At 44.4% G+C, this 24,713-nt stretch overlaps 1 protein-coding gene across 1 annotated transcript in view; it reads right to left on the bottom strand.

Annotated features, from left to right (window-relative positions):
* The window catches only part of SPMIP7 (sperm microtubule inner protein 7), a 162,674-nt gene that overhangs the window by 69,928 nt on the left and 68,033 nt on the right, over positions 1 to 24,713 (bottom strand). Inside the window, exon 4 of the mRNA XM_089654931.1 lies at positions 4,043 to 4,181. Coding sequence (XP_089511057.1) covers positions 4,043 to 4,181 — 139 coding nt within the window. The remainder of the gene's footprint in view (positions 1 to 4,042; positions 4,182 to 24,713) is intronic.

Below are 24,713 nucleotides of genomic sequence, written 5' to 3'. Positions count from 1 at the left end.
AGGTTGTCACTGCGGTCACATGGTCGGAAAGCTCCCGACTGCAAGTAGCGACAGGGACCTTTCCGTGAGGCCGGGCGAGTGTTCTCAACACATCCTTTGCTTACATCGGGTACGCAACTATGCGGCCCCTAGGCACAAAGGCCCAGCCGCCGAGAGGCCGCATATTTGTGTGTGCTTGGCTCCAAAGAGTTATTAGAATCTTGGTATCCTAGGTGTATAGTGTCATATCTGTACATATATATAATCCTGCATTAAAAGTAAGACCTCATCTGGAATATGCAGTGCAGTTTTGGGCACCAATTCACAGAAAGAATATTGGGGAACTGGAAAAAGTACAGAGAAGGGCAACCAAATGGATAGGAGGCATGGAGGAGCTCAGCTATGAGGAAAGATTAGAGGAACTGAATTTACTCTCCTTGAGAAGAGGAGATTGAGGGGGGATATGATCTCCATGTATAAATACATCAGTGGTTCATATAGTGAACTCGGTGTAGAGCTATTCACCCTGAGGTCATCACAGAGGACAAGGGGGCACTCTTTACGTCTGGAGGAAAAAAAAAATTTAAGCTCCAAACATGGAAAGGTTTCTTCACAGTGAGATGGTTCTGGATAGCTCAGTGGATTGCTTTAAAAAAGGCCTGAATTGTTTCTTAGATACACAGAATATAACTGGATACTAACATTTATAAGTAAAGTTGATCCAGGGAATATCCGATTGCCTCTCGGGGGCATCAGGAAGGAATTTTTTCTCCTACAAGAGCAAACTGGAACATGCTTTGCTGGGTTTTTTTTTCCCTTCCTCTGGATCAACTGTGGGTATAGGATTATAACTTTTTTTTCTATGGTTGAACTGAATGGACTTTTGTCTTTTTTCAGCCAGACTAACTATTTAGCTATGTAACTATGTAAAACAACCCTTACAACCCCTAGTGGGCTGACCTATTTGGTCTCACCTACAGCTTTGCTCTATGTCAACAACACTACCATCAGCCCCACCCCTCACGCCAGGGTACTAGGTGTAATCCTAGACTCCAATCTGTCCTTTCAGCTCCAGGTCCAATCACTGACAAACTCATGTAGACTTCACCTCCGCAACATCTCCAAGATACGACCGTTCCTAACCTCGGAAACCACTAAGCAACTCATTCACTCCCTTATTATATCACGCCTTGACTACTGTACCTCCCTCCTCACTGGCCTACCTCACCGCAGGCTATCCCAACTCCAGTCCATCATGAATGCTGCTGCCAGACTCTTTCACCTTACTAACCGCTCTGTATCTGCCACCCCCCTCTGCCAATCCCTCCACTGGCCTCCACTCAGTGTCCTCCACCCCTCTCTGCCAATCCCTCCACTGGCTTCCCATTGCCCAACAGATAAAATTCAAAACACTAACACTGACGTACAAAGCCATTCATAACACTGCCCCTAATTACATCACCGACCTTGTCTCTAAATACCACCCAAACCGTACTCTCCGCTCCTCGCAAGACCTCCTACTCTCTAGCTCCCTTGTCTCCTCCTCCCATTCTTGTCTCCAGGATTTCTCAAGGGCTTCACCCATCCTCTGGAACTCCCTACCCCAAGCTATCAGGCTATTGCCTACTCTGCTCACCTTTAGGCGCACTCTGAAAACCCATCTCTTCAGGGAAGCCTACCCCGCCCCCAGCTAATACTGGAATCCACTACTCCTCCTACCACTCCATCCCCCACAGCTAATTACCTCTTGTACCACTATCCCCTCCCTCCTAGATTGTAAGCTCCAAGGAGCAGGGCCCTCAAATCCCTCTTGTATTGAACTGTATGTTACTGTACTGTCTCCCTGCATAATGTAAAGTGCTGAGCAAACTGTTGGTGCTATATAAGTCCTGTATAATAATAATAATATGTATAGAGTATGTGCAGCAGTGATGATGTCACTTCTACTTTTACAAGCTAATATTTGGCTGAAATGCATTTAGTGAATGCAAAGTTGATTTAAACCCCTTGTGGCTACTGAGGAATACATGTGGCATATGTAGAATATAGCTCTTTGCAGTGCCCAGGCTGTCACAAAGCCACCTGCTGCAACTGCCATCTCCCTCTCCCTCTCACCCTGGCTGTGAATGAACAGAGCAGTTGTGCTGTGACAGAAGCAGGGGCGGGCTGACAACTCATGGGGCCCCCGGGCAATAGGGGATCATGGGGCCCCTGTGTCCTTGCCCAAACTCAAAAAAGCCTATGAAAAAGGTACCAGGGGCATCTCATGGGACCCCCTACTGACCCCGGGCCCTTGGGCAGTGCCCGAGTTTGGTCAGTCTGCCCCTGGACAGAAGACAAGGGAGAGAGAATACTAAGGAGCTGCATAAAATGAACTTAGGAAAGCGCCACACCCTTAATTATATATAGCAGCAACTCCAAATCCAAAAAGTACTTTGGTATTAAATAAATCAAGCATAGGAATGCACTAAAAAAATACATAAAAAGTGTCCATAAATCAATATGTGAAAGTCCAAACCATCTTAAAAATATGAATAATTTGTGTGAAAAAATATATAAACCACCGTGATCAATCCACCACCGAATAAATTGCTCACCAGAGCTAAGTGCTGATCAAATTATAGACCAGCCTCAGCGCTTTTGCTCTGGGAGCGATGAAAGCAGCAAACTCCAGACTTTTGGTGCAATACTTTGCAGTGATAATGTTCAGCTGGAAGGCACCCCTCTGTAGTATAGGCAGATTTTATAGGAGGAATACTCTGCAGCCACTCTTTCATGAGTGATTGATCACCATAGCTCCATGTGCATAGGGACCATATTCAGAGACAAAAGAAGAATATAATAGTGCAGCATGTCTTTACAAAATGCGTTTATTAAAAGATAAAAACCACTCACAAATAAGGTGTCTAAACCGACACCAGTATCGATCGTATAGGCAAGGAAAAGAGAACAGAAGCTCCGCTCGATTCAGCTGGCTTCCGACAATCGCAGGGAGAGTCCTGACGTCAGCATTCGACTGGCCCCGCCCTACGCGTTTCGTCACCACAACGTACTCACAGGGCGGTACCCTGTTATATTTTTAAGATGGTTTGGACTTTCACATACTGATTTATGGACACTTTTTATGTGTTTTTGTAGCGCATTCCTATGCTTGATTTAAGGAGCTGCATGCCTACGGTCAAAAAGGAGAGCCCAACCACTGCATGGGACATCACAGGACAGCAACAAGGAAGGAGGAAGCAGCCCTGTGATTGCTGGGGTGAGAGAGGACTGATGGGAAAGGTAGCCCAAAGAAGTCAGCACCTGTCAATGAAGAGACTGTGTGGGACTACAAGCTCCAGAAGAAAAGAGTGCAGTTTGCGGATTCAATACCAGGATCCTGCAGAGTCTCAGTAAGCTGTCTTCCTGTACCTCTGATACAGGCAGGCAGTAACTGAAAGGCGGGAAAAATCAATGGAATACAAGGGTGCTCACCAGCACCCTCGCAATTCTCAAAGCCATCAGCTGCAATGGCCACGCTGTTTTCAAATTGTGATAGCGGGTGTGGACAAAAGATCCCCAGTGTACTGTCACAGAGAGGGAAGCACTAGCGGCAGGAGATGATTGCATAGGAGCATGTTACACGTTACACCCTAAATATGGGTGTAACGTAACCAGGGGCGTACTGACAACTCATGGGGCCCCCAGGAAATAGGGGACCATGGGGCTCCTGTGTCCTCACCCACACTCAAGCCACACCCAAAAAAGCCTATAAAAAGGTACCAGGGGCATCTCAAGGGGCCCCCTACTGACCCAGGGCCCTCGGACAGTGCTCGAGTTCCCAAATGGTCAGTCCGCCCCTCAACGTAACACGCTCCTAAAAGGTGAATGTAGCCTTTAATGATGTAGTATTGATTACACAGCTGCATTCATTTGTGTAGTTTATTACTGCCTAGAGTTCACCTTTAAATACCACTCAAAGAACAAGCACACTTTTGCTAGTTTTTCTTCACATTTACACAGTTTCACAGTTTATCAGGTTGAAAAAAAAGAAAGGTATAATAATATCACACAGTTTACATACTTGCCATATTTCTGGTTCGGGTTCATATCTTTTCAGGGTGAAATGCTGTGAGATTGGATCTGGCATTTTTTCGAATGTAGACTCAGGAGGTTGTAGCTTTGGTGGCAGCTTAACGTCCCATGGAACATCTTCATAAGCTCTGTGTAAGTAAATTTAACAGCTTTGAGATTTCAAATATATTGCAAAGGGTTCTTTTTCAGTTGCTGAAATGTTTAGATTCATCTAATTCGCATACATGCTATCTATCCTCATCAAAATATTTTAAAAAACATAGTAAATACTGTAAGTCATTTCTAAATCAAACATTGAACACATTTATTTATGCAAAAAAAGAATATTCACCCTGTCTATAAATCAAGCGTAAGGGGGACACAGACTCAAATGGTATTGGCAGCCGTAAAGGAAGGAATTTTTGTCTTGCACTTTTATTCAGCAAGACTAACAGGGTGTCCCCTACTGGGTTCCCACAAACAAGCAGGCAAAACATGTACCTTTCTAGTGTTCTGTCAGCAGTCAGCCTTTTCACTCATGGCAGGTTCCCACAGCATAGAGAGATCCTTGAGCATTAGCCACCTCAAGGTCTGTGTACAGCTAAAACTAATAATTAGGTTTGGCTGCCAGATAAGCTGTGGACCCAGAAAATGAGGCTTTTCCAGCTAAAAGCTCTACAAAGCCTCTGGGCTCCCAAACCCAAAAAAGGAACCACAACAACTTAATACATTTCTGTGAAAACAAAAAACAATTTTTTTCTCCACATCAGTCACAAATCCTGTAGCCCCTCCCCATATATAAGCGAGAAACCTAAGTGACACATGCATACCGTTCCATACTTGTGCCACCACTGCCCCATACAAGATACCTCATTATTAAAGTGGTTCTAAAGGTTCAAGGTTTTTTTACCTGCATGCATGCTATGCATGCAGGTAAAAAAACCTTCTGTGTGCAGCAGCTCCGTCCCTCCCCAATCCTTACTTGAGCCTTCTCCAATCCAGCGATGTTGTCGACTGCCTCTGCTGTCTGGGGACTCTTCCTCCTCTTCCTTCCCTGGCTGAGACAGCAACAGGAGCCCATTGGCTCTCACTGCTGTCAATCACAGCCAGTGAGCCAATGAAGAGAGAGGGGGAGGGGCAGAGCACTTATGGACTTATGTCTTATGGACGCATAGAGCAGCAGCTCGAGGATGAGCACGTAGAGGTGTCCCCAGGGCCAGCAACTTTCCCTTGGGGCACTGCTTGAGGAGGAGGAGCCAGGAACATTGGAGGGCAACCAAAAAGAAGAGGATCGGGGGTGCTCTGTGCAAAATCACTGCACAGAGCAGGTAAGTATAGACATGTTTGTTATTTTAGAAAAAAAGAAATGAAGCTTTAGTGTCACTTTAACTTTATGTAATGGGCTGATCTGATCACTCTCTTGGCATGATTCATTATGACTGCTACATAGTAAGGCAGGGCATAATAGAAGCAATGATTTAATTTATTTATTTATTACAGGTACTTATATAGCGCTGTCAATTTACGCAGTTCTTTACATATATATTGTACATTCACATCAGTCCCTAACCCTCAAGGAGCTTACAATCTAAGGTCCCTAACTTACATTCATACATACACATACTAGGGCCAGACAGGATCCAGTTAACCTACCAGCATGTCTTTGGAGTAATTATACATTTTATGAGATACAATTACTATAGGGTCACAACTTAAAAGATACATTTCCCCTTCTATTCCTTATATGCTGCTTATGAGGAGTAAAAGGGAAATTTATGGATCTGCAAGTAAAGTTGCATTGTGCAAGGGAATATTCCCTTACTGCCTTTGGTGAAGTTTCACTTTGAAAAGCATAACCACTCAAGTACAAAAAAAAAAACATCAATTTGATTGCACATGATTGGATGATGTCAGCAGAGCTCACTTTACCTTATTCACCAAGCTCTGGGCAAACTTTCTTGTAAAGTGCAACTTCCTTTGCAATATATAAGTCTATTCTCCTACTGTAAATGGCACGGGATGGGGCTTGTTTCCAGGCAGGCACCAGCTTCAATCACACAAAGCGTGTAGTAAATAATAACATTGTTGTTGCCCGAGTATTCAGTGTTTGAATGAAGAGTGGACATCAGTTGTTGTCTTCCAGTGCCTGTATTTGTAAATAGCTGCACTGCTTATCACAGAATTCATTATGTATAGTACTTCTTGTCTCTGGGTTGTTGGGTTGAAAACCCCAGAAGGAGGAATTTAAGAGAGCGAAAATCTAATATGTCTAATACAGTACTGTGGGTGAAATAAAAAATGTAGGAAAAAAATATATTTTCAACAAATCTTGGTGGAAAAGACCATATATCTACTGGAGAGTAGAGGGCTTGTTGGAGGACACAGTGACCATATATGAGGGGAGGATTATTCACAGAAGAGAAATCGTTACTTTACCCCCAATAGGAGGGGAGATTGACCTGTCTCTCATATGGGTCGATACATGAAGGTGAGGGTCCATCTATACCATATGTTCACAGTGGTGGTGTATACCTCTTAAAGACTTACAGCACCAGGATTGTGGGCTCACTCTCCAATAGATATATGGTCCACCAAGATTTGTTGAAGAGTTGTTTCCTTTGGACTTTTAATTTCTTTGGACTTTCACGTTTTAGTTTCACTTAGGTGCTTTTGGACTTTGTGTTTATGGTATTTATGATTTTACGTTTTTTTGAGCAGCGCAACACTATACACTATTTTAGAAATAAAAAATGTACCTATAGAGGCATCATCCCTATTTGAATATGAAAAACAAATATTTCTAATTCTCCAAAGGGGGAAGGGATAGCAGAAGTGGGACCTTAAGTTGTTCCAAAATAGGTCTCAATGTAACAATATGAGTAATCCAAATTTTTTATACAAAGATTAAAAATATATAATAAAAGTAAAAAGCAAAATGAATATCTCCTAAACGTGTACCATTTAGGAGATATTCTCTCTTTTTTTTAAACCGGTGTGTGCGCTCTGAAGGAATGGAAAATCTGTGCCGTTCCTTCAGAGCTGTGTGCCATGGCCTGGGACCCCGGTGCTCATGCGGTTCCCGCTGACAGTTGAATGTAAAAAGAATTGCCAGCATTGCCTGGCAATTAAAATGTTTTTTAGAAAAACATGTGCCCCCCTCCCCCTATCCATATCAAGCTCTCTGGGTCTGGTGTAAATTTTGTGGGGAAACCCCCACACCAAATTTATTTAAAAATGGTGTGCGGGTCCCCCAAAATCCATACCAGACCCTTTTATCCAAGCATGCAGGTCAGGAAAGGGGGGGGGGGATGAGCGAGTTCCCTCTCCTGAACCATACCAGACCACATGCCCGCAACATGGGGGGGGGGTGCTTTGGGGCTTTTGCCCCCAAAGCACCTTGTCCCCATTTTGATAGGGACAAGAGCCTCTTCCCCACAATTGTGGCCATTGGTTGTAGGGGTCTGCAGGTGGGTGGCTTATCGGAATCTGGAAGTCCCCTTTAACAAGGGGGACCCCAGATCCTGGCTACCCCTATGTAAATGAGTATGGGGTATATGGTACCGCTACCCATTCACAAAAAAAAAAAGTGTAGTGAAAAAATGACAGGAGACAATTTTTTATTTTAATAAAAATAAAAAAATGTCCCCCGAAGTAGATCCAATGTCAATCTCGATGCCCACCACCACCGTCGACATGGAAAAAAAAAACGCTCTGCTGTCTACGCCTCCTTCCACCGTCTGACAGCTGTGCCAGGATGACAGTTCTTAAATACTGTTATGATGTCAAAAGGGGGCGGGGTCACACCTGACCCCTTGTGATGTCATCATGCGCTTTGGCCACTCAAAATGCACTGTCAGGGCGCAGTGCATTGTGGGGCGCGGCAGGGAAACAGACCGCCGAATGGCCGATGTTCGAGTTGAACTTATGTTCGACTCCAACATCTAGCCCATCTCTAGTGTGTATATACAGTCATGGCCAAAATTATTGGCACCCCTGCATTTCTGTCAGATAATGCACCACTTTGCCCAGAAAACTGTTGCAATTACAAATGTTTAGGCATTCTCATGCTTATTTCTTTTGTTTGTATTGGTATGACACAAAAAGGTGGAGAAACAAAAACCCAAATCTGACACATTCTACACAAAACCCCAAAAATGGACTGGACAAAATTATTGGCATTCTAAATTTAATTTTTGGTAGCACACCCCTTGGAAAAAATACTGAAATCAATGGCTTCCTGTAACCATCAATGAGTTTCTTCCACCTCTCTACTGGAATTTTGGACCACTCTTCTTTTGCCAACTGCTCCAGATCTCTCAGATTGGAAGGGTTCCTTTTCCCAACTGCTGTTTCAGAATAGAAAGTAAAATGCAGGCTGCAGTCAGTTTGCAGCCAGTTTGCATGCCAGCCACATTATAGGCGATCTAGACAAATCGAAATCCTATATGACCATCTGAAGCTAGATAAGTTTTCATGCTACTCCGCATTATAAGGTCATGCTACTTGACGCATTATCTGTATGTTCCTTGACCTCGATACTTTCCTATTTTCCTTATCTGTTTACTGAAATATTGTGACATTAATGTTTTACCTGAAAGTTGTGTTATTTCACTTGTAACCGATGCTTCCATTTCACTAAAACTTTTTTGGAAAAAAAAAATGCAGGCTGCAGTGTAGTTGACTGCAACTCACCAGCAATTGGACCAAAAGAGAACACTCACCTGTTTCCATTGCATCATTTTCTTGCTGGCTATACTAGCCACTGGAATGGGGTGGGTGTTACAGAAATAAGTATAACTGCATTAAAAATGAAGGTTTGCTTTAACCACTTACCGTCCGCCTGCTGTTTATAAACGGCAGGGCGGTGTCACTCCAGGGGCGAGTTGCTGTTCATAAACAACACCCGCCTTTTCTAGCTGTGCGCGCTCCTTGGGAGCGCGCAGTACCGCGATCCGGTGCCCGCTGTGTCCTCCGGACACAGTGAAACACCGATCGTCGGACGGGACCTCTGTACGAGGTTCCGATTATGTGATCACTGATAGGCCAATCAGTGATCACATGCAAAGTAGTAAGCAAGATGTCACTTGTGACATTATTGCTTACTACGTGTGAAATCTGTGAATGATCACAGAGGTCACATGGCACAAGGCTATTCACAACAGCCTTGTACCATGTGACAAGGTGTGACCAATCAATGTGATAGATCGCGGATCCACGGCAAAATGGCGCTGCCGTGTTCGCGCATGCGCAGTACCCGCTTTCTTCGGGAAAATGGCCGCGGCTAACTGCGCATGTGCCGATTTCCTTATTTTTAACACAGACGTCGGTCACGCTTCTGTACAGCCTCCCCTCTGATGATGTGCCTGTAGCACGAAAGGCCTAAGGAGGAGCTGTGCAGAGCGTGACGTCATTCCACCGCCGGAGCCACGAGGAAGCCCGGCGGTCATCATTACTGGGATTACTTTTCTGGAAATACTACACTATCTCTGGCATCTGTTTTCTGGGGCTCCTTCTTGGAGCTATCATCCCCACAGAGAAAGCACTTTGCCATCCTGGGAGGAGGTTTTTTGTATGGAACACCTGGCTGACCTTAAGGGGACCCCTGGACCAGATTAAAAAGTCTGTGATGACCCACCGTGAGGGAGATGCCTGCTGCCTAACCTCTGATGTACCCACTGCCTGTGATGCATGATCACACATGCGCATATTCCATGCGTTTCTGGTGAGTGTGCATTTCTGTTATCTGACAGAGTGGATGTCGTGGGAATTCGTATTTCTCCAGTGAATCACTGTGGATGCTCGATTATTACTTTATTGACTTTTTCACCTTGTTAAGCGCTGCACTATGTTGTTTTAAGATTATATGTGACCAATCACAGCTCACTCAGTATTTCTCAATGGCTGCAAGAATGCAGACAGAGAGAAAGAGAAATGATTGCTTTTACATCCTATATGGGTGTAAAAGCAATCACTGTAAAAAGAAAAAAAAAAAAATCTTCATCACCCCCCACAAATAGTACAGTGTCACCATGGTAACACTGTACTGCTAGGGTGACAGTATGTAAAAAAAAAAAAAAAAAAACAAATATAAAAAAACTAAAATAAAAATGTAAAAAAAATGTTTAAAAGTTATAATTTTTGGTTATAAACTAATTTGGCTTATTTTGTTTTTACTAAAAATATAACGGAATAACTTTTGGTCAAGATTTATGATGAAAGATTATTTATTTGCAACATTTTATAAGAAAAACACTTTTTTTAAAATATTTTTGGACTTGTCATTTACATAGCAAAAAAAATAAAAATCCTAGCGGTGAATAAATACCACCAAAATAAAGCTTTATCTGTCTCAAAAAAATGGTAAAACATTCATATGGGTACAGTATTGCATGACCGCGCAATTGTCATTCAAAGTGTGATAGCGCTGAAAGCTGAAAATTGCCCTGGACAGGAAGGGGGTAAAAGTGTCCAAACTGGAAGTGGTTAAGGCCAACCAATCTGATTTTCTTTTTGTGTCTGAACTTCCAAAATGCATATACAGTATGTGCATAAAATACATATATCCATTGTTTAATCTAGGATTAGGGTTGTGCAAACTAGCAATCATTTATTGCATTCCTAGAAGTTGCCGGTATAAATGTAAGCTTCTAAAACTTTTCAGTTGAAAGCAGCAATACTACAGCTTGCCAATCAATTACTATATAATTCAAGCAGACACTACTTAAATAAATAGATTTTTGTATGGGTTACCAATGAGATAGTCATTTTTTTCTTCACGAGGAAGATAATCATTTTGTTAATCACCTGTGAAATTGGTTTTTGAAAGTTCTTCATCACTGAGCTTTTCCAGGCTAAAAATTACATGAAATGTGTTGATACAATTGATGCATGTTTTCCTAACCGACATCTGAACCTCAAGGTGAGCAAGAGGACACACATTTTGTTCACAGGTACAAGCGTAGAGAACTGTGGATAATCTGTATCTTATAGATACAAATGCTTAAAATACAAAAGGTCAGATATATGTATATGTAGTCATTATACATATTTGGCAACAAAGCACAATTGCATATAGTCCTACACAGTAACCAGAGATTGCCAATGGAGTAAAAATCAAATCAAAATACCAAAAATATGAGTTGCCTCTTACAAATTATGTTTCTAATAATAAAAACCATATTCACCGCAATATTTTTGACTATCATTCTCATGTAACAAATATAAGAAGCGCCACAGAAAATAACAAGATAAATAAAATAATAAGCAGCACCTCTAACCAAAAAAAGGTGAAATTGTGTATAAATAAAGAGTGCGCTAATTATTCACTAAAAAAAAAGGATAAATAATAGAAATACAATTAAAATCCATAAATATAAACATAAGTCCAGCCACCATGTACTCAAAAGCTAGAGAGATCTAGATCTCTGACATATCTACTGAAAGTTCCAGAAGAGGAAGGGATACAACAAAAAATCATTTGTTATTGCACAGCAAGGCCTTAACTTGGAGAAGACAAAATGAACAGCCATTTTTGGTGCACAGTAAGGCTCATTTCACATGGATGACCAGGAGGCGGTAACATACTCTCCCCTGCCAAGGGGTGGACTGACCAATTGGAAACTCGGGCACTACCCGAGACCCCGGGGTCAGTAGGGGGCCCCATGAGATGCCCCTGGTACCTTTTTTATAGGCTTTTTTGAGTTTGGGCAAGGACACAGGGGCCCCATGATCCCCTATTGCCCGGGGGCCCCATGAGTTGTCAGTCCGCCCCTGCCCCTGACTGTCTACTTACAAGCAGATATAGTGTTACTCATAGCACTACACATTGCTATGGTCATGATGCTTTGCTTTTAATACTACAGGCGTACCTCGGTTTACGAACGCCTCAGTTAATGTAATTTTTTACGAAGAAAAATCCACTGAAAATAATGGCTCGGTTTATGAATTTTTTTCGCAATATGAACGGATTAATTGGTTTTCAATGCATTTACAAATTTTTTTTAAATCATGTCTCTGTACAGTACTATGCCTTTAAAGTGCACGTTATAAAGAGTTTTGAACAGATAATACTTTTTTTTAACTTTTTTCTGACCTCAAGAACGGATTGGTTTTCAATGCATTTACGTATTTTTTTTTAACCATGTCCCTTTATGCCTTTAAAGTGCACTTTATAAAGAGTTTTGAACAGATAATACTTTTTTAACTTTTTTCTGACCTCAAGAACAGATTAATTGGTTTTCAATGCATTTACATATTTTTTTTTAACCATGTCCCTTTATGCCTTTAAAGTGCACTTTATAAAGAGTTTTGAACAGATAAAACTTTTTTGACTTTTTTCTGACTTCCGGAACTGATTAATTGGTTTTCAATGCATTTATGAATTAATTTTTAATCATGTCCCTGTACAGTATTTATGCCTTTAAAGTGCACTTTATAAAGAGTTTTGAACAGATAAAAGACTTTTTTTTTCTTCTTTCTGACCTCTGGAACGGATTAGTTGGTTTTCAATGCATTCCTATGGGAAACCACGTTTCGGTTTACTAATTTTTCGCAATACGAAAAGTCCCACAGAACGAATTAAATTCGTAAACTGAGGTACGCCTGTATATGCAGTGTTGGACAGGTGGCACTGCCTGTCACACTCTCCTATATACGTAAATGGGGCCTTGTTTCAACCCTGAGCCTAATGCTTGGCTTACATTTGCAGCAGTTTCTTGATGTAAAATTACCATTGAGCTATAAAAAAACACAAAAAAAAAACCAAAAAAAAAAAAAACAGGCATCAGTATTGTCTCCTAAATGCCTGCTAACCTCCCTTCTGTCAGGGCAGGAGCTGTGGAACGGACAGGCAGGCCTAGTGGCCGGGTCACGCACCGACTGACCACAACCACCACCCACAGACCGGAGTCCCTCAGGGCGCGGAGTCTAAGTCCCAGGCTGCCCTTCACCAGGGCCCCTGATGGTGGGGATGGACTTGACGCAGCCAAGAACCAGGTCGTGGCCCCCGAGACACACCAGTTGCGGTAATGGCCACCGCCAATGGCGTGTAGCTGGTAGTGACCAGATCAGACAAAGCGTAGTCAGGCAGGCGGGGTCGATAACAACGGGACAAACGGTACAGAATGGTAGACAAAAATAACAGGTCACAGGCCGGGTTCAGCAACGGAAGGTCAGATCAATGGAAAACGCAGAGAATGGTCTAGTCAGTTTCCAGGAGAGCCACGAAAGTATAAACAGAGCTATAGCAACACTAACACACAAGACACGAATGCAAAGAGCACTTGCAGACAGCAGGCTTAAATGTGATGAACTACACCCTTCTGAGGAGGAGCAGCAGAAGCCTGAAGGCATAAAGGTTCCCACCATGCTTTGCAGAAACCCAAGATTGACGCCAGCACATGGGATGCACAAGCTCTGAGGAAAGGTAGGACCTTGACACCTTCACCATCCTCTGAAAACAATGATGCCACTAGTGTGAAAGGAGCCTCAGTGAGCTACAAAGTGGTACACATTTTCATGGCGTATATTTACACCAGTCTTTCTCAACCTTTTTACCAAGGAGGGACCCTTAAAATACCTTTCCAAGCTCAGGGAACCTCTGCTACTAATTACTACATCTACGGCTCATACTACATTAGTGTGACGATCAGCGGGAAAAATTCTCATTGCATTTGTGATCATTGGGAAGGATCCCACCCTTACAGATAGCTAAAAAAAGATCACTGCTGTCTATAATTACTGTAAGTAGCAGAAGTTGCTTATTGTTCAAGGATCCCCTGGCAACCTCTGGAGGAAAAATACTGGTTTACACCATACAAACTGGGTATGGTTTTTGGAGAAGCTTTTTCTTCTCCAATAGAAATAGATCTGGTTGTTTGTGAAATGAAATGATAGGGAAATGCACCATTCCCAAATGTCAAATGATTTTGCCTATTGATATCATTGTTTGGGAGTCCTACATTATATCAAAATCAGATAAAGGGCTATTTAGAGTACTTAAACTGAGAGAACAGTAAAGCTGGGTACATACTGATAGTTTATGTTTTCTTCAAGCCAGCCAGTTGAACGATAAAACAACTGACAGATCGCTGTAGTAACACAAGAGATGGTGCGGCACAAATTCCTTCTGCAAGTTAAAATTTTGCCCAAACAAAAATTCCTCATCCTCGCAATCCAAATCCCCCTCCCAGCACATATATTTGCTCCCCAATCCCACCTTCTAGCTCAAATCTCCCTCAATTCCCCACAAATCACCTCTTCTAGCACACATCCTCTTTCCTTCCAAATTTCCCCTCCTAGCATACATTCGGCCCCAAATCCCCCCTCCTAGCACAAATCCTCTACCACAAATCTCCACTTCTAGCACAAATCATCATCCCTGAATACCCACTTCTAGCTTAAATCCTCCCCTGAAATCTGCATTCCGAGCGTAAACCCTCCTCCCACATCCCCACTCCTAGCATAAACTCTCCTCCCAAATTCCCACTCCTAGTACAAATCTTCTCCCCCAAAGTCCCCCACCTCAAATTCATCCTCTTAGCACAACCCCCTGGAAATTACCCTTCCCAGCACGATCGTCTGCCCCCCCCAGCACAAATATTCCCCCACGCTGCCCTCTAACACATATGTGGGCGCAGCCTACCACAGCAGCACCCCTTAGGTCCAGCCATGTATAGAAATGACACCTGTAGGCACTTGCCTAATGAAAGATCCAGCCTTGCTCCCGCCCTCCCCCCTACACCCCCCACCAGAATTCTCAGACCAGTGCTCACAGCCATCACTGATTGGATGCTGGTTTTCCAGCCACATCATTAGAATGGATTCTATTGGAAAGACAACTATACACACTGCCCAAAAGTCAGCTGGTTTCTGCTGAAGCAGCTGATTTTCAGCCAGTGTGTACCCAACTTTAGCACATACCTGGCTCACTGTACAACAACATGAATCTTAAAGACAAAACTTGAAAAAATTGTGTTATCACAACATTCAAAACCCTCTCTTTCTGAAAAACAAATCCAAAAATGCATGAAAATTTAGGTAGAACTCTGAGGACCTGAGGCCAACCAACCTGAGACCTGAGGCCAACATGCAACCTTTGGTACTTGTTGTGCATCCCATAGACCCCAACAGTTTGTAGCGTCAGTGGCAGCATTGATTTGCAAAGAGGTAATAGCAGTGATCTCCTCTAGCCTCCTGTATTATGTTCCCTGTCTGTTACTGTCTATAATCTTTGACCATCATTTCCGCAAGTATGTCTGCAGGCTTTAACAGTCCTCATTAAAGTTTTTGTAAAGGCTCAAGATTTTTTACCTTCATGCATTCTTTGCATGAAGGTAAAAAATCTTCTCTGTGCAGCATCCCCCACCAGCCCTACCTAATACTCACCTATACCCCTCTAGAACCAGATGTGCACTGGAGTCTCGGCTATCCTGGGACTCCCTCTCCTCATTGGCTGAGACAGAAGCAGGAGCCATTGGCTTCCTCTGCTGTCAATCACAGCTAGTAAGCCAATGAGAAGACAGAGGGGGGAGGGGCTGAGCGGCAGATCTGTGTATGAATGGATACACGGAGCAGCGGGTGCCCCTATAGCATCTGCTTGCTGCGGGGGCACCCAGCAGAAGGAAGGAGCCAGGAGCATCAGCGGGGGACCCGAGAAGAGAAGGATCTAGGCTGCTCTGTGCAAAACCACTGCACATAACAGGTACAGTTGCAAGAAAAAGTATGTGAACCCCTTGGGATTACGCAGAGTTTTGCATGAATTGGGCATAAAATGTGCTCTGAACGTCATCTAAGTCACAACAATAGAAGAACACAGTCTGCTGAACATAATACTACACAAACATTAGATGTTGCCATGGTTTAATTGCACATAACATGTAAACATTCACAGTGCAGGGAGGAAAAAGTATGTGAGGCCCTAGCTTAATGACTTCTCCCAGAGCTAATTGGAGCCAGGAGTGAGCCAAAAGAGCTCTCAGAAGGCCTACGATCAATAATTGTTGACTTGCATGAAGCTGGAAAGGGTTACAAAAGTATCTCCAAAAGCCTTGATGTTCATGTGTCCACGGTAAGACAGACTGTCTACAAATGGAGAAAGTTTAGCACTGTTGCTACTCTCCCTAGGCGTGGTCGTCCTGTAAAAATTACTGCAAGAGCACAGCACAGAATGCTGCATGAGGTAAAGAAGAATCCCAGAGTGTCAGCTAAAGACCTACAGAAATCTCTGGCACATGCTAACATTTTTGTTGACACATCTACAATAAGGAAAACATTAAACAAGAATGGAGTACATGGGAGGACACCACGGAGGAAGCCATTGCTGTCCAAAAAGAATATTGCAGCACGTTTGAAGTTTGCAAAAGAGCACCTGGATGTTCCACAGCACTGCTGGCAAAATATACTGTGGACAGATGAAACCAAGATTGAGTTGTTTTGGGAAGAACACACAACACTATGTGTGGAGAAAAAAAGGCACAGCACACCAACATCAAAACCTCATCCCCACTGTGAAACATGGCGGAGGGAGCATCATGGTTTGGGGCTGCTTTGCTGCCTCAGGGCCTGGACGGATTGTTGGGAAAATAAATTCCAGAGTTTATCAAGACATTTTGCAGGAAAACGTACGACCATATGTCCGCCAACTGAAGCTCCGCAGAGGATGGGTGATGCAACAGGACAATGACCCAAAGCATACAAGTGATTCAACAAAACAATGGCTGCAACAGCACAGAATACGCCTTCTGGAGTGGCCCAGTCAGAGTCCTGACCTCAACCCGATTGAAATGCTGTGGCATGACCTTAAGAGAGCGATTCACACCAGACATCCCAAGAATATTGCTACACTGAAACAGTTTTGTGAAGAGGAGTGGTCCAAAATTACTCCAGATCGTTGTGCAGGTCTGATCTGCAACTACAGGAAATGTTTGGTTGAGGTTATTGCTGCCAAAAGTTATTAAGTCCAAAGGTTCACATACTTTTTCCTTCCTGCACTGTGAATGTTTACATGTTATGTGCAATTAAACCAGTGGTTCTCAACCTTTCTAATGCCGCGACCCCTTAATACAGTTCCTCATGTTGTGGTGACCCCCAACCATAAAATTATTTTCGTTGCTACTTCATAACTGTAATTTTGCAGTGGGAGGAATAGTGCCCCATCATTGGTATCAGTGGGAGGAATAGTGCCTCATCATTGGTATCAGTGGGAGGAATTGTGCCCCATCATTGATATCAGTGGGAGGAATAGTGCCCCATCACTGATGTCAATGGGAGGAATAGTGCCCCATCATTGGTATCAGTGGTAGGAATAGTGCCCCCATCATTGGTGTCAGTGGTAGGAATAGTGCCCCATCATTGGTGTCAGTGGTAGGAATAGTGCCCCATCATTGGTGTCAGTGGGAGGAATAGTGCCCCATCATTGGTGTCAGTGGGAGGAATAGTGCCCCATCATTGGTGTCAGTGGGAGGAATAGTGCCCCATCGTTGGTGTCAGTGGGGGGAGGAATAGTGCCCCATCGTTGGTGTCAATGGGAGGAATAGTGCCCCATCATAGGTGTCAGTGGGGGGAATAGTGCCCCATCATTGGTGTCAGTGGGGGGAATAGTGCCCCATCATTGGTTTCAGTGGGGGGAATAGTGCCCCATCATTGGTGTCAGTGGGGGGAATAGTGCCCCATCATTGGTGTCAGTGGGGGGAATAGTGCCCCATCATTGGTGTCAGTGGGGGGAATAGTGCCCCATCATTGGTGTCAGTGGGAGGAATAGTGCCCCATCACTGGTGTCAGTGGGAGGAATAGTGTCCCATCACTGGTGTCAGTGGGAGGAATAGTGTCCCATCACTGGTGTCAGTGGGAGGAAAAGTGCCCCATCACTGGTGTCAGTGGGAGGAATAGTGCCCCATCACTGGTGTCAGTGGGAGGAATAGTGCCCCATCACTGGTGTCAGTGGGAGGAATAGTGCCCCATCATTGGTGTCAGTGGGGGGAATACGGCCCCATTATTGGTGTCAGTGGGAGGAATAGTGCCCCATCATTGGTGTCAGTGGGAGGAATAGTGCCCCATCATTGGTATCAGTGGGAGGAATAGTGCCCCCATCATTGGTGTCAGTGGGAGGAATAGTGCCCCATCGCTGGCATCAGGGGGAGCAATAGTGCCCCAACATTGGTGTCAGTGGGAGGAATAGTGCCCCATCGTTGGTATCAGAGGGAAGTATAGTGCCCCATCGTTGGTGTCAGTGGGAGGAATAGTGCCCCATCGTTGGTGTCAGTGGGAGGAATAGTGCCCCATCGTTGGTGTCAGTGGGAGGAATAGTGCCCCATCGTTGGTGTCAGTGGGAGGAATAGTGCCCCATCGTTGGTGTCAGTGGGGGGAGGAATAGTGCCCCATCGTTGGTGTCAGTGGGGGGAATAGTGCCCCATCATTGGTGTCAGTGGGGGGAATAGTGCCCCATCATTGGTGTCAGTGGGAGGAATAGTGCCCCATCACTGGTGTCAGTGGGAGGAATAGTGTCCCATCACTGGTGTCAGTGGGAGGAAAAGTGCCCCATCATTGGTGTCAGTGGGAGGAATAGTGCCCCATCACTGGTGTCAGTGGGAGGAATAGTGCCCCATCATTGGTGTCAGTGGGGGGAATACGGCCCCATTATTGGTGTCAGTGGGAGGAATAGTGCCCCATCATTGGTGTCAGTGGGAGGAATAGTGCCCCATCATTGGTATCAGTGGGAGGAATAGTGCCCCCATCATTGGTGTCAGTGGGAGGAATAGTGCCCCATTGTTGGCATCAGGGGGAGCAATAGTGCCCCAACATTGGTGTCAGTGGGAGGAATAGTGCCCCATCGTTGGTGTCAGTGGGAGGAATAGTGCCCCATCGTTGGTGTCAGTGGGAGGAATAGTGCCCCATCGTTGGTGTCAGTGGGAGGAATAGTGCCCCATCGTTGGTGTCAGTGGGGGGAGGAATAGTGCCCCATCATTGGTAATAGTGACACCAATGATTGGGCACTATTCCTCCCACTGACACCAATGATACTTACCTTGCTGACCCCTGCTCCAGCCTGGGCTCGCTCCCTCCCTCTCCCATGGTACAAACACTTACCAGTCAGATGGCTTCCTTCTCCGGCCGCTTTCCTCCTCTTCACTCGCTCGTGCTTCGCGGTGCCGCTCGGCTCCTCCTTTCCAAGCTCCACCTCCTCGCCGGTGATTGGCCGCCTGTGTGCCTCTATTGAGCTACAGTTCCGGCGGCCAATCACCGACGAGGAAGGATTGATCCCGGGGGTGTGTCCAGATGACAGAGACGGCATGTCATCCCGCCCACACCTGCAGACGGATCAAGGAGCGGTGTCTCGGTTCCTAAGGCCATTGGAAATATGTGTTTGTCTTAGGCGACCCCTAGGAAAGTGTCGTTCGACCCCCCAAAGGGGTCGCGACCCCCAGGTTGAGAACCGCTGAATTAAACCATGGCAACATCTAATGTTTGTGTAGTATTATGTTCAGCAGACTGTGTTCTTCTATTGTTGTAACTTAGATGACGTTCAGAGCACATTTTATGCCCAATTCATGCAAAACTCTGCGTAATCCCAAGGGGTTCACATACTTTTTCTTGCAACTGTACCTGTTATGTGCAGTGGTTTTGCACAGAGCAGCCTAGAGCCTCCTCTTCTCGGGTCCCCGGCTGATGCTCCTGGCTCCTCCCTCCTGTTGGGTTCCCCCGCAGCAAGCAGATGCTATAGGGGCACCCGCTGCTCCGTGTATCCATTCACACACGGATCTGCCGCTCAACCCTGCCCCCTCTGTCTTCTCATTGGCTTACTAGCTGTGATTGACAGCAGAGGAAGACAATGGCTCCTGCTTCTGTCTCAGCCAATGAGGAGAGGGAGTCCCAGGATAGCCGAGACTCCAGTGCACATCTGGTTCTAGAGGGGTATAGGTAAGTATTAGGTGGGGCTGGGGGGGGGATGCTGCACAGAGAAGGTTTTTTACCTTCATGCAAAGAATGCATGAAGGTATAAAACCTTGAGCCTTTACAAAAACTTTAATGAGGACTGTTAAAGCCTGCAGACATACTTGCGGAAATGATGGTCAAAGATTATAGACAGTAACAGACAGGGAACATAGTACAGGAGGCTAGAGGAGATCACTGCTATTACCTCTTTGCAAATCAATGCTGCCACTGACGCTACAAACTGTTGGGGTCTATGGGATGCACAACAAGTACCAAAGGTTGCATGTTGGCCTCAGGTCTCAGGTTGGTTGGCCTCAGGTCCTCAGAGTTCTACCTAAATTTTCATGTATTTTTGGATTTGTTTTTCAGAAAGAGAGGGTTTTGAGTGTTGTGATAACACAATTTTTTCAGGTTTTGTCTTTAAGATTCATGTTGTTGTACAGTGAGCCAGGTATGTGCTAAAGTTGGGTACACACTGGCTGAAAATCAGCTGCTTCAGCAGAAACCAGCCGACTTTTGATCAGTGTGTATAGTTGTCTTTCCAATAGAAGCCATTCTAATGATGTGGCTGGAAAACCAGCATCCAATCAGTGATGGCTGTGAGCACTGGTCTGAGAATTCTGGTGGGGGGGTGTAGGGGGGAGGGCGGGAGCAAGGCTGGATCTTTCATTAGGCAAGTGCCTACAGGTGTCATTTCTGTACATGGCTGGACCTAAGGGGTGCTGCTGTGGTAGGCTGCGCCCACGTATGTGTTAGAGGGCAGCATGGGGGAATATTTGTGCTGGGGGGGGGCAGAGGATCGTGCTGGGAAGGGTAATTTCCAGGGGGTTGTGCTAAGTGGATGGATTTGAGGTGGGGGACTTTGGGGGAGAAGATTTGTACTAGGAGTGGGAATTTGGGAGGAGAGTTTATGCTAGGAGTGGGGATGTGGGAGGAGGGTTTACGCTCGGAGTGCAGATTTCAGGGGAGGATTTAAGCTAGAAGTGGGTATTCAGGGGTGATGATTATTGCTAGAAGTGGAGATTTGTGGTAGAGGATTTGTGCTAGGAGGGGGGATTTGGGGCCGAATGTATGCTAGGAGGGGGAATTTGGAAGGAAAGAGGATGTGTGCTAGAAGAGGTGATTTGTGGGCAATTGGGGGAGATTTGAGCTAGATGGTGGGATTGGGGAGCAAACATATGTGCTGGGAGGGGGATTTGGATTGCGAGGATGAGGAATTTTTGTATTTTTGTTTGGGCAAAATTTTAACTTGCAGAAGGAATTTATGCCGCACCATCTCTTGTGTTACTACAGCGATCTGTCAGTTGTTTTATCGGTCAACTGGCTGGCTTGAAGAAAACATAAACTATCAGTATGTACCCAGCTTTACTGTTCTCTCAATTTAAGTACTCTCCACGTAATCCCAAGGGGTTCACATACTTTTTCTTGCAACTGTAAGTATAGACATGTTTGTTATTAAATGGAGCTCCACCCAAAAAGGGAAGTTCCACTTTAATACTTTAATGCACTATCCCCAGCATCCCGTTGAGGACTGGCACCTTTATGGACCGGATAGCAGAATTTGACAGGTACCTGCTCCCACTTCCGCTGCAATCGCCTAAGGCGATTGGAAGCGGAAGTTGTCCTCCACCCCCCCTCCCTCCCTGTAGTCTTCTGGGACACGTGACAGGTCCCAGAACACTACGGGACCATTCACAAAGCTCAGCGCTACTCACGCATGCGCAGTGGGCAACTGGCTGTGAAGCCACAAGCTGTCACAGCTGGGTGTCCACACTGAAGATGCCGGTGCTGGGGAGAGAAGATGGCTGGTGAAACCAGCCATGGTGAGGACACCGCTTGATCATGGGACAGCTAAGTGTCTGTATTTTAAAAGTCAGCTGCTACAATTTTTGTAGCTGCTGATTTTTATTTTTTTTAAATCAACTGGAAAAAAAAAGCCTTTAGAATCACTTTAACATTACATATACTGAAAATTATGTGTGGCTCCTTGATGATGTTGGAGGCTGTTGTAAAGTTAAAGGGTTATTTCAGGCATGGCTATTAAAGAAGGCATTGACGTGGTTTGCCAAAGAGTGAACATCCCAAGGCATGGTTGCACTAAACATAAGTTCTACAGCAGAAATGTGATGGCTAACAATGAAGAAAAAATAAGGTGTTTGCACAGCAATTTTTGCACTTTGGACAGGTAAAGTGCAAAAGTTTTGGTAGTGCCCAGCACTAGTAGGCCTTCCACATACATTACACTAAGTAATGTATGTGGCAGTAAGATAATCAATAAGTATTGTCCCCAGTGGACGAAAGGATCTATAGTTTTTTTTCAAGGAGATGAGACACACAGCGTACTACTGACCTTCACAGCTGGCGGTCCTGTGCTAGTTGGCAGTCCACAATTTTTTAATTAAGTTTGGAATGTAAAAATAAAAACCTAAAATTGCTCTTGAGATGAATTATAAAATCTACTGATGACGTCACCGATGACGAAACGCGTTGGGTTGAGTGTTTGATGTCATCATGCACCAGAATGTGGCGGCTATCTTATTGATTTGAAATTAACTTTCTGTGTTTATGGTGACATGCTGTTTTTATACTTGATTATGTACGTGCATTACTATTTTTCTTATTAAATGACCACAATTTACTACACTATGAGGATTTTTTCTTTGCTTTGGAATATCCCATATGAGGTTACAAGATATTCAGGTGCTTTTTGTCAGGAGTTTTGTTCTGAAGGATGGATTCTTATGAAGTACATTTAGTCCAGTGATTGTTTCTGGGAAACATACAGCGTTTATTGACCTTCCTTTGGGGGTGAAAATTATCTGGTAAGGGCCATTGTGTTTGGTGTTGGTGAAGGATCTTTTTCCCTCCGATGTTTCTGTGGACACATATTGGACTCATGCTGTTTTCTTAACACTGGACTTTCTATATTTTATATCAGGGATCTCCAAAATTTCTAAACAAAAGGGCCATATTACTGTCTATCAGATTTTCGGGGGGGCGGACTGTGGCCATTGAGAGTATCTTTGGTATTATGGGGAGGAATAGTGACCCTTCGTTGGTGTAAGTGGGAGGAATAGTGCCCAGTTGCTGGTGTCAGTGGGAGGAATAGTGCCCAGTTGCTGGTGTCAGTGGGAGGAATAGTGCCCCATCATTGGTGTCAGTGGGAGGAATAGTGCCCAGTCATTGGTGTCAGTGGGAGGAATAGTGCCCCATCATTGGTGTCAGTTTGAGGAATGGTGTCCTATTGTGTCAGTGGGGGGCAATAGTACCCCATCAATGGTGTCAGTAGGAGGAATAGTGCCCCATCATTTGTATTGGTGGGAAGAATAGTACCCCATCGTTGGTGTCAATGGGAGAAATAGTGCCTCATTGTTGATGTCAGTAGCAGTAATTATGCCCAATTGTTGGTGGGAGGAAAGGAATAGTGTCTTGTATCAGCGGGAGGAAAAGTGCCCCAAGGGCCAGATAAAGGTAGGCAAAGAGCTGCATCTGGCCCCTGGGCCACAGTTTGGAGACCACTGTTCTATATGTTGAATTTATTATATCATGTTATTTTAGAGATATACTTAGTGCTGCATTTTTAAATTTTAAAGTTTGGGTGGCTGGACATCATCACATAAAATGCAGAACCAGCAGCCATGTCATCAGGATGGGACAAAGCCAATTGTCCTGCATTGTACATGATAACCTCAGCAACAGAGGCAGCGACAAGACCGGTTGGTTACAGGCAAGAAGAACAGCATGGTGGCCCTCTGGTCACAACTTGAACTGAAGAGGAGAAAGACTGGCACTCTGGATTTAAGCAAATAATACAAAAAACAAAACGCATTTGACTGTTTGTCAGGTGGGAAGGAGTAGGGAATATTTAATAATTATATTACTGCCTGAAATGAAGTCAAATATTAAAGCAGGAAGTTACAGAGTAAAATAAGAGTTCATCTTCGGGGTTGTGTTGGTGGCTAATGTACTCAACCAATTTAGATGTGTTTACACAAAAAGAACATTGGGGAACTGGAGAAAGTACACAGAAGGGCAACCAAACTGATAAGAGGCATGGAGGAGCTCAGCTATGAGGAAAGATAAGAGGAACTGAATTTATTCTCTCTTGAGAAGAGGAGATTAAGGGGGGATATGATCTCCATGTATAATACATAAGGGGGGATATGATCTCCATGTATAATACATAAGGGGGGATATGATCACCATGTATAATACATAAGGGGGGGATATGATCTCCATGTATAATACATCAGGGGGGGATATGATCACCATGTATAATACATAAGGGGGGATATGATCACCATGTATAATACATAAGGGGGGGATATGATCTCCATGTATAATACATAAGGGGGGGATATGATCACCATGTATAATACATCAGGGGGGGATATGATCACCATGTATAATACATCAGTGGTTCATATAGTGAACTCGGTGTAGAGCTATTCCCCCTGAGGTCATCACAGAGGACAAGGGGGCGCTCTTTACGTCTGGGGGAAAAGAAATTTAATCACCAAACACGGAAAGGTTTCTTCACAGTGAGAGCTGTGAAAATGTGGAATAGACTCCCTCAAGAGTTGATTCTGGCCAGCTCAGTGTATTGCTTCATAAAAGGCCTGGATTCTTTCTTGGATACACAGAATATAACTGGATACTAACATTTATAGGTAAAGTTGATCCAGGGAATATCTGATTGCCTCTTGGAGGATCAGGAAGGAATTTTTTTCCCAGCAGGAGCAAATTGGACC

Source organism: Staurois parvus, unplaced genomic scaffold (assembly GCF_062004578.1).
Source record: "Staurois parvus isolate SC_StPar_1 unplaced genomic scaffold, SC_StPar_1.0 ptg000814l, whole genome shotgun sequence".
NCBI classification, from domain to species: Eukaryota; Metazoa; Chordata; class Amphibia; order Anura; family Ranidae; genus Staurois; species Staurois parvus.
The sequence above is the reverse complement of the archived record's forward strand: the minus strand, read 5'-3'. Positions and strand labels throughout refer to the sequence as shown.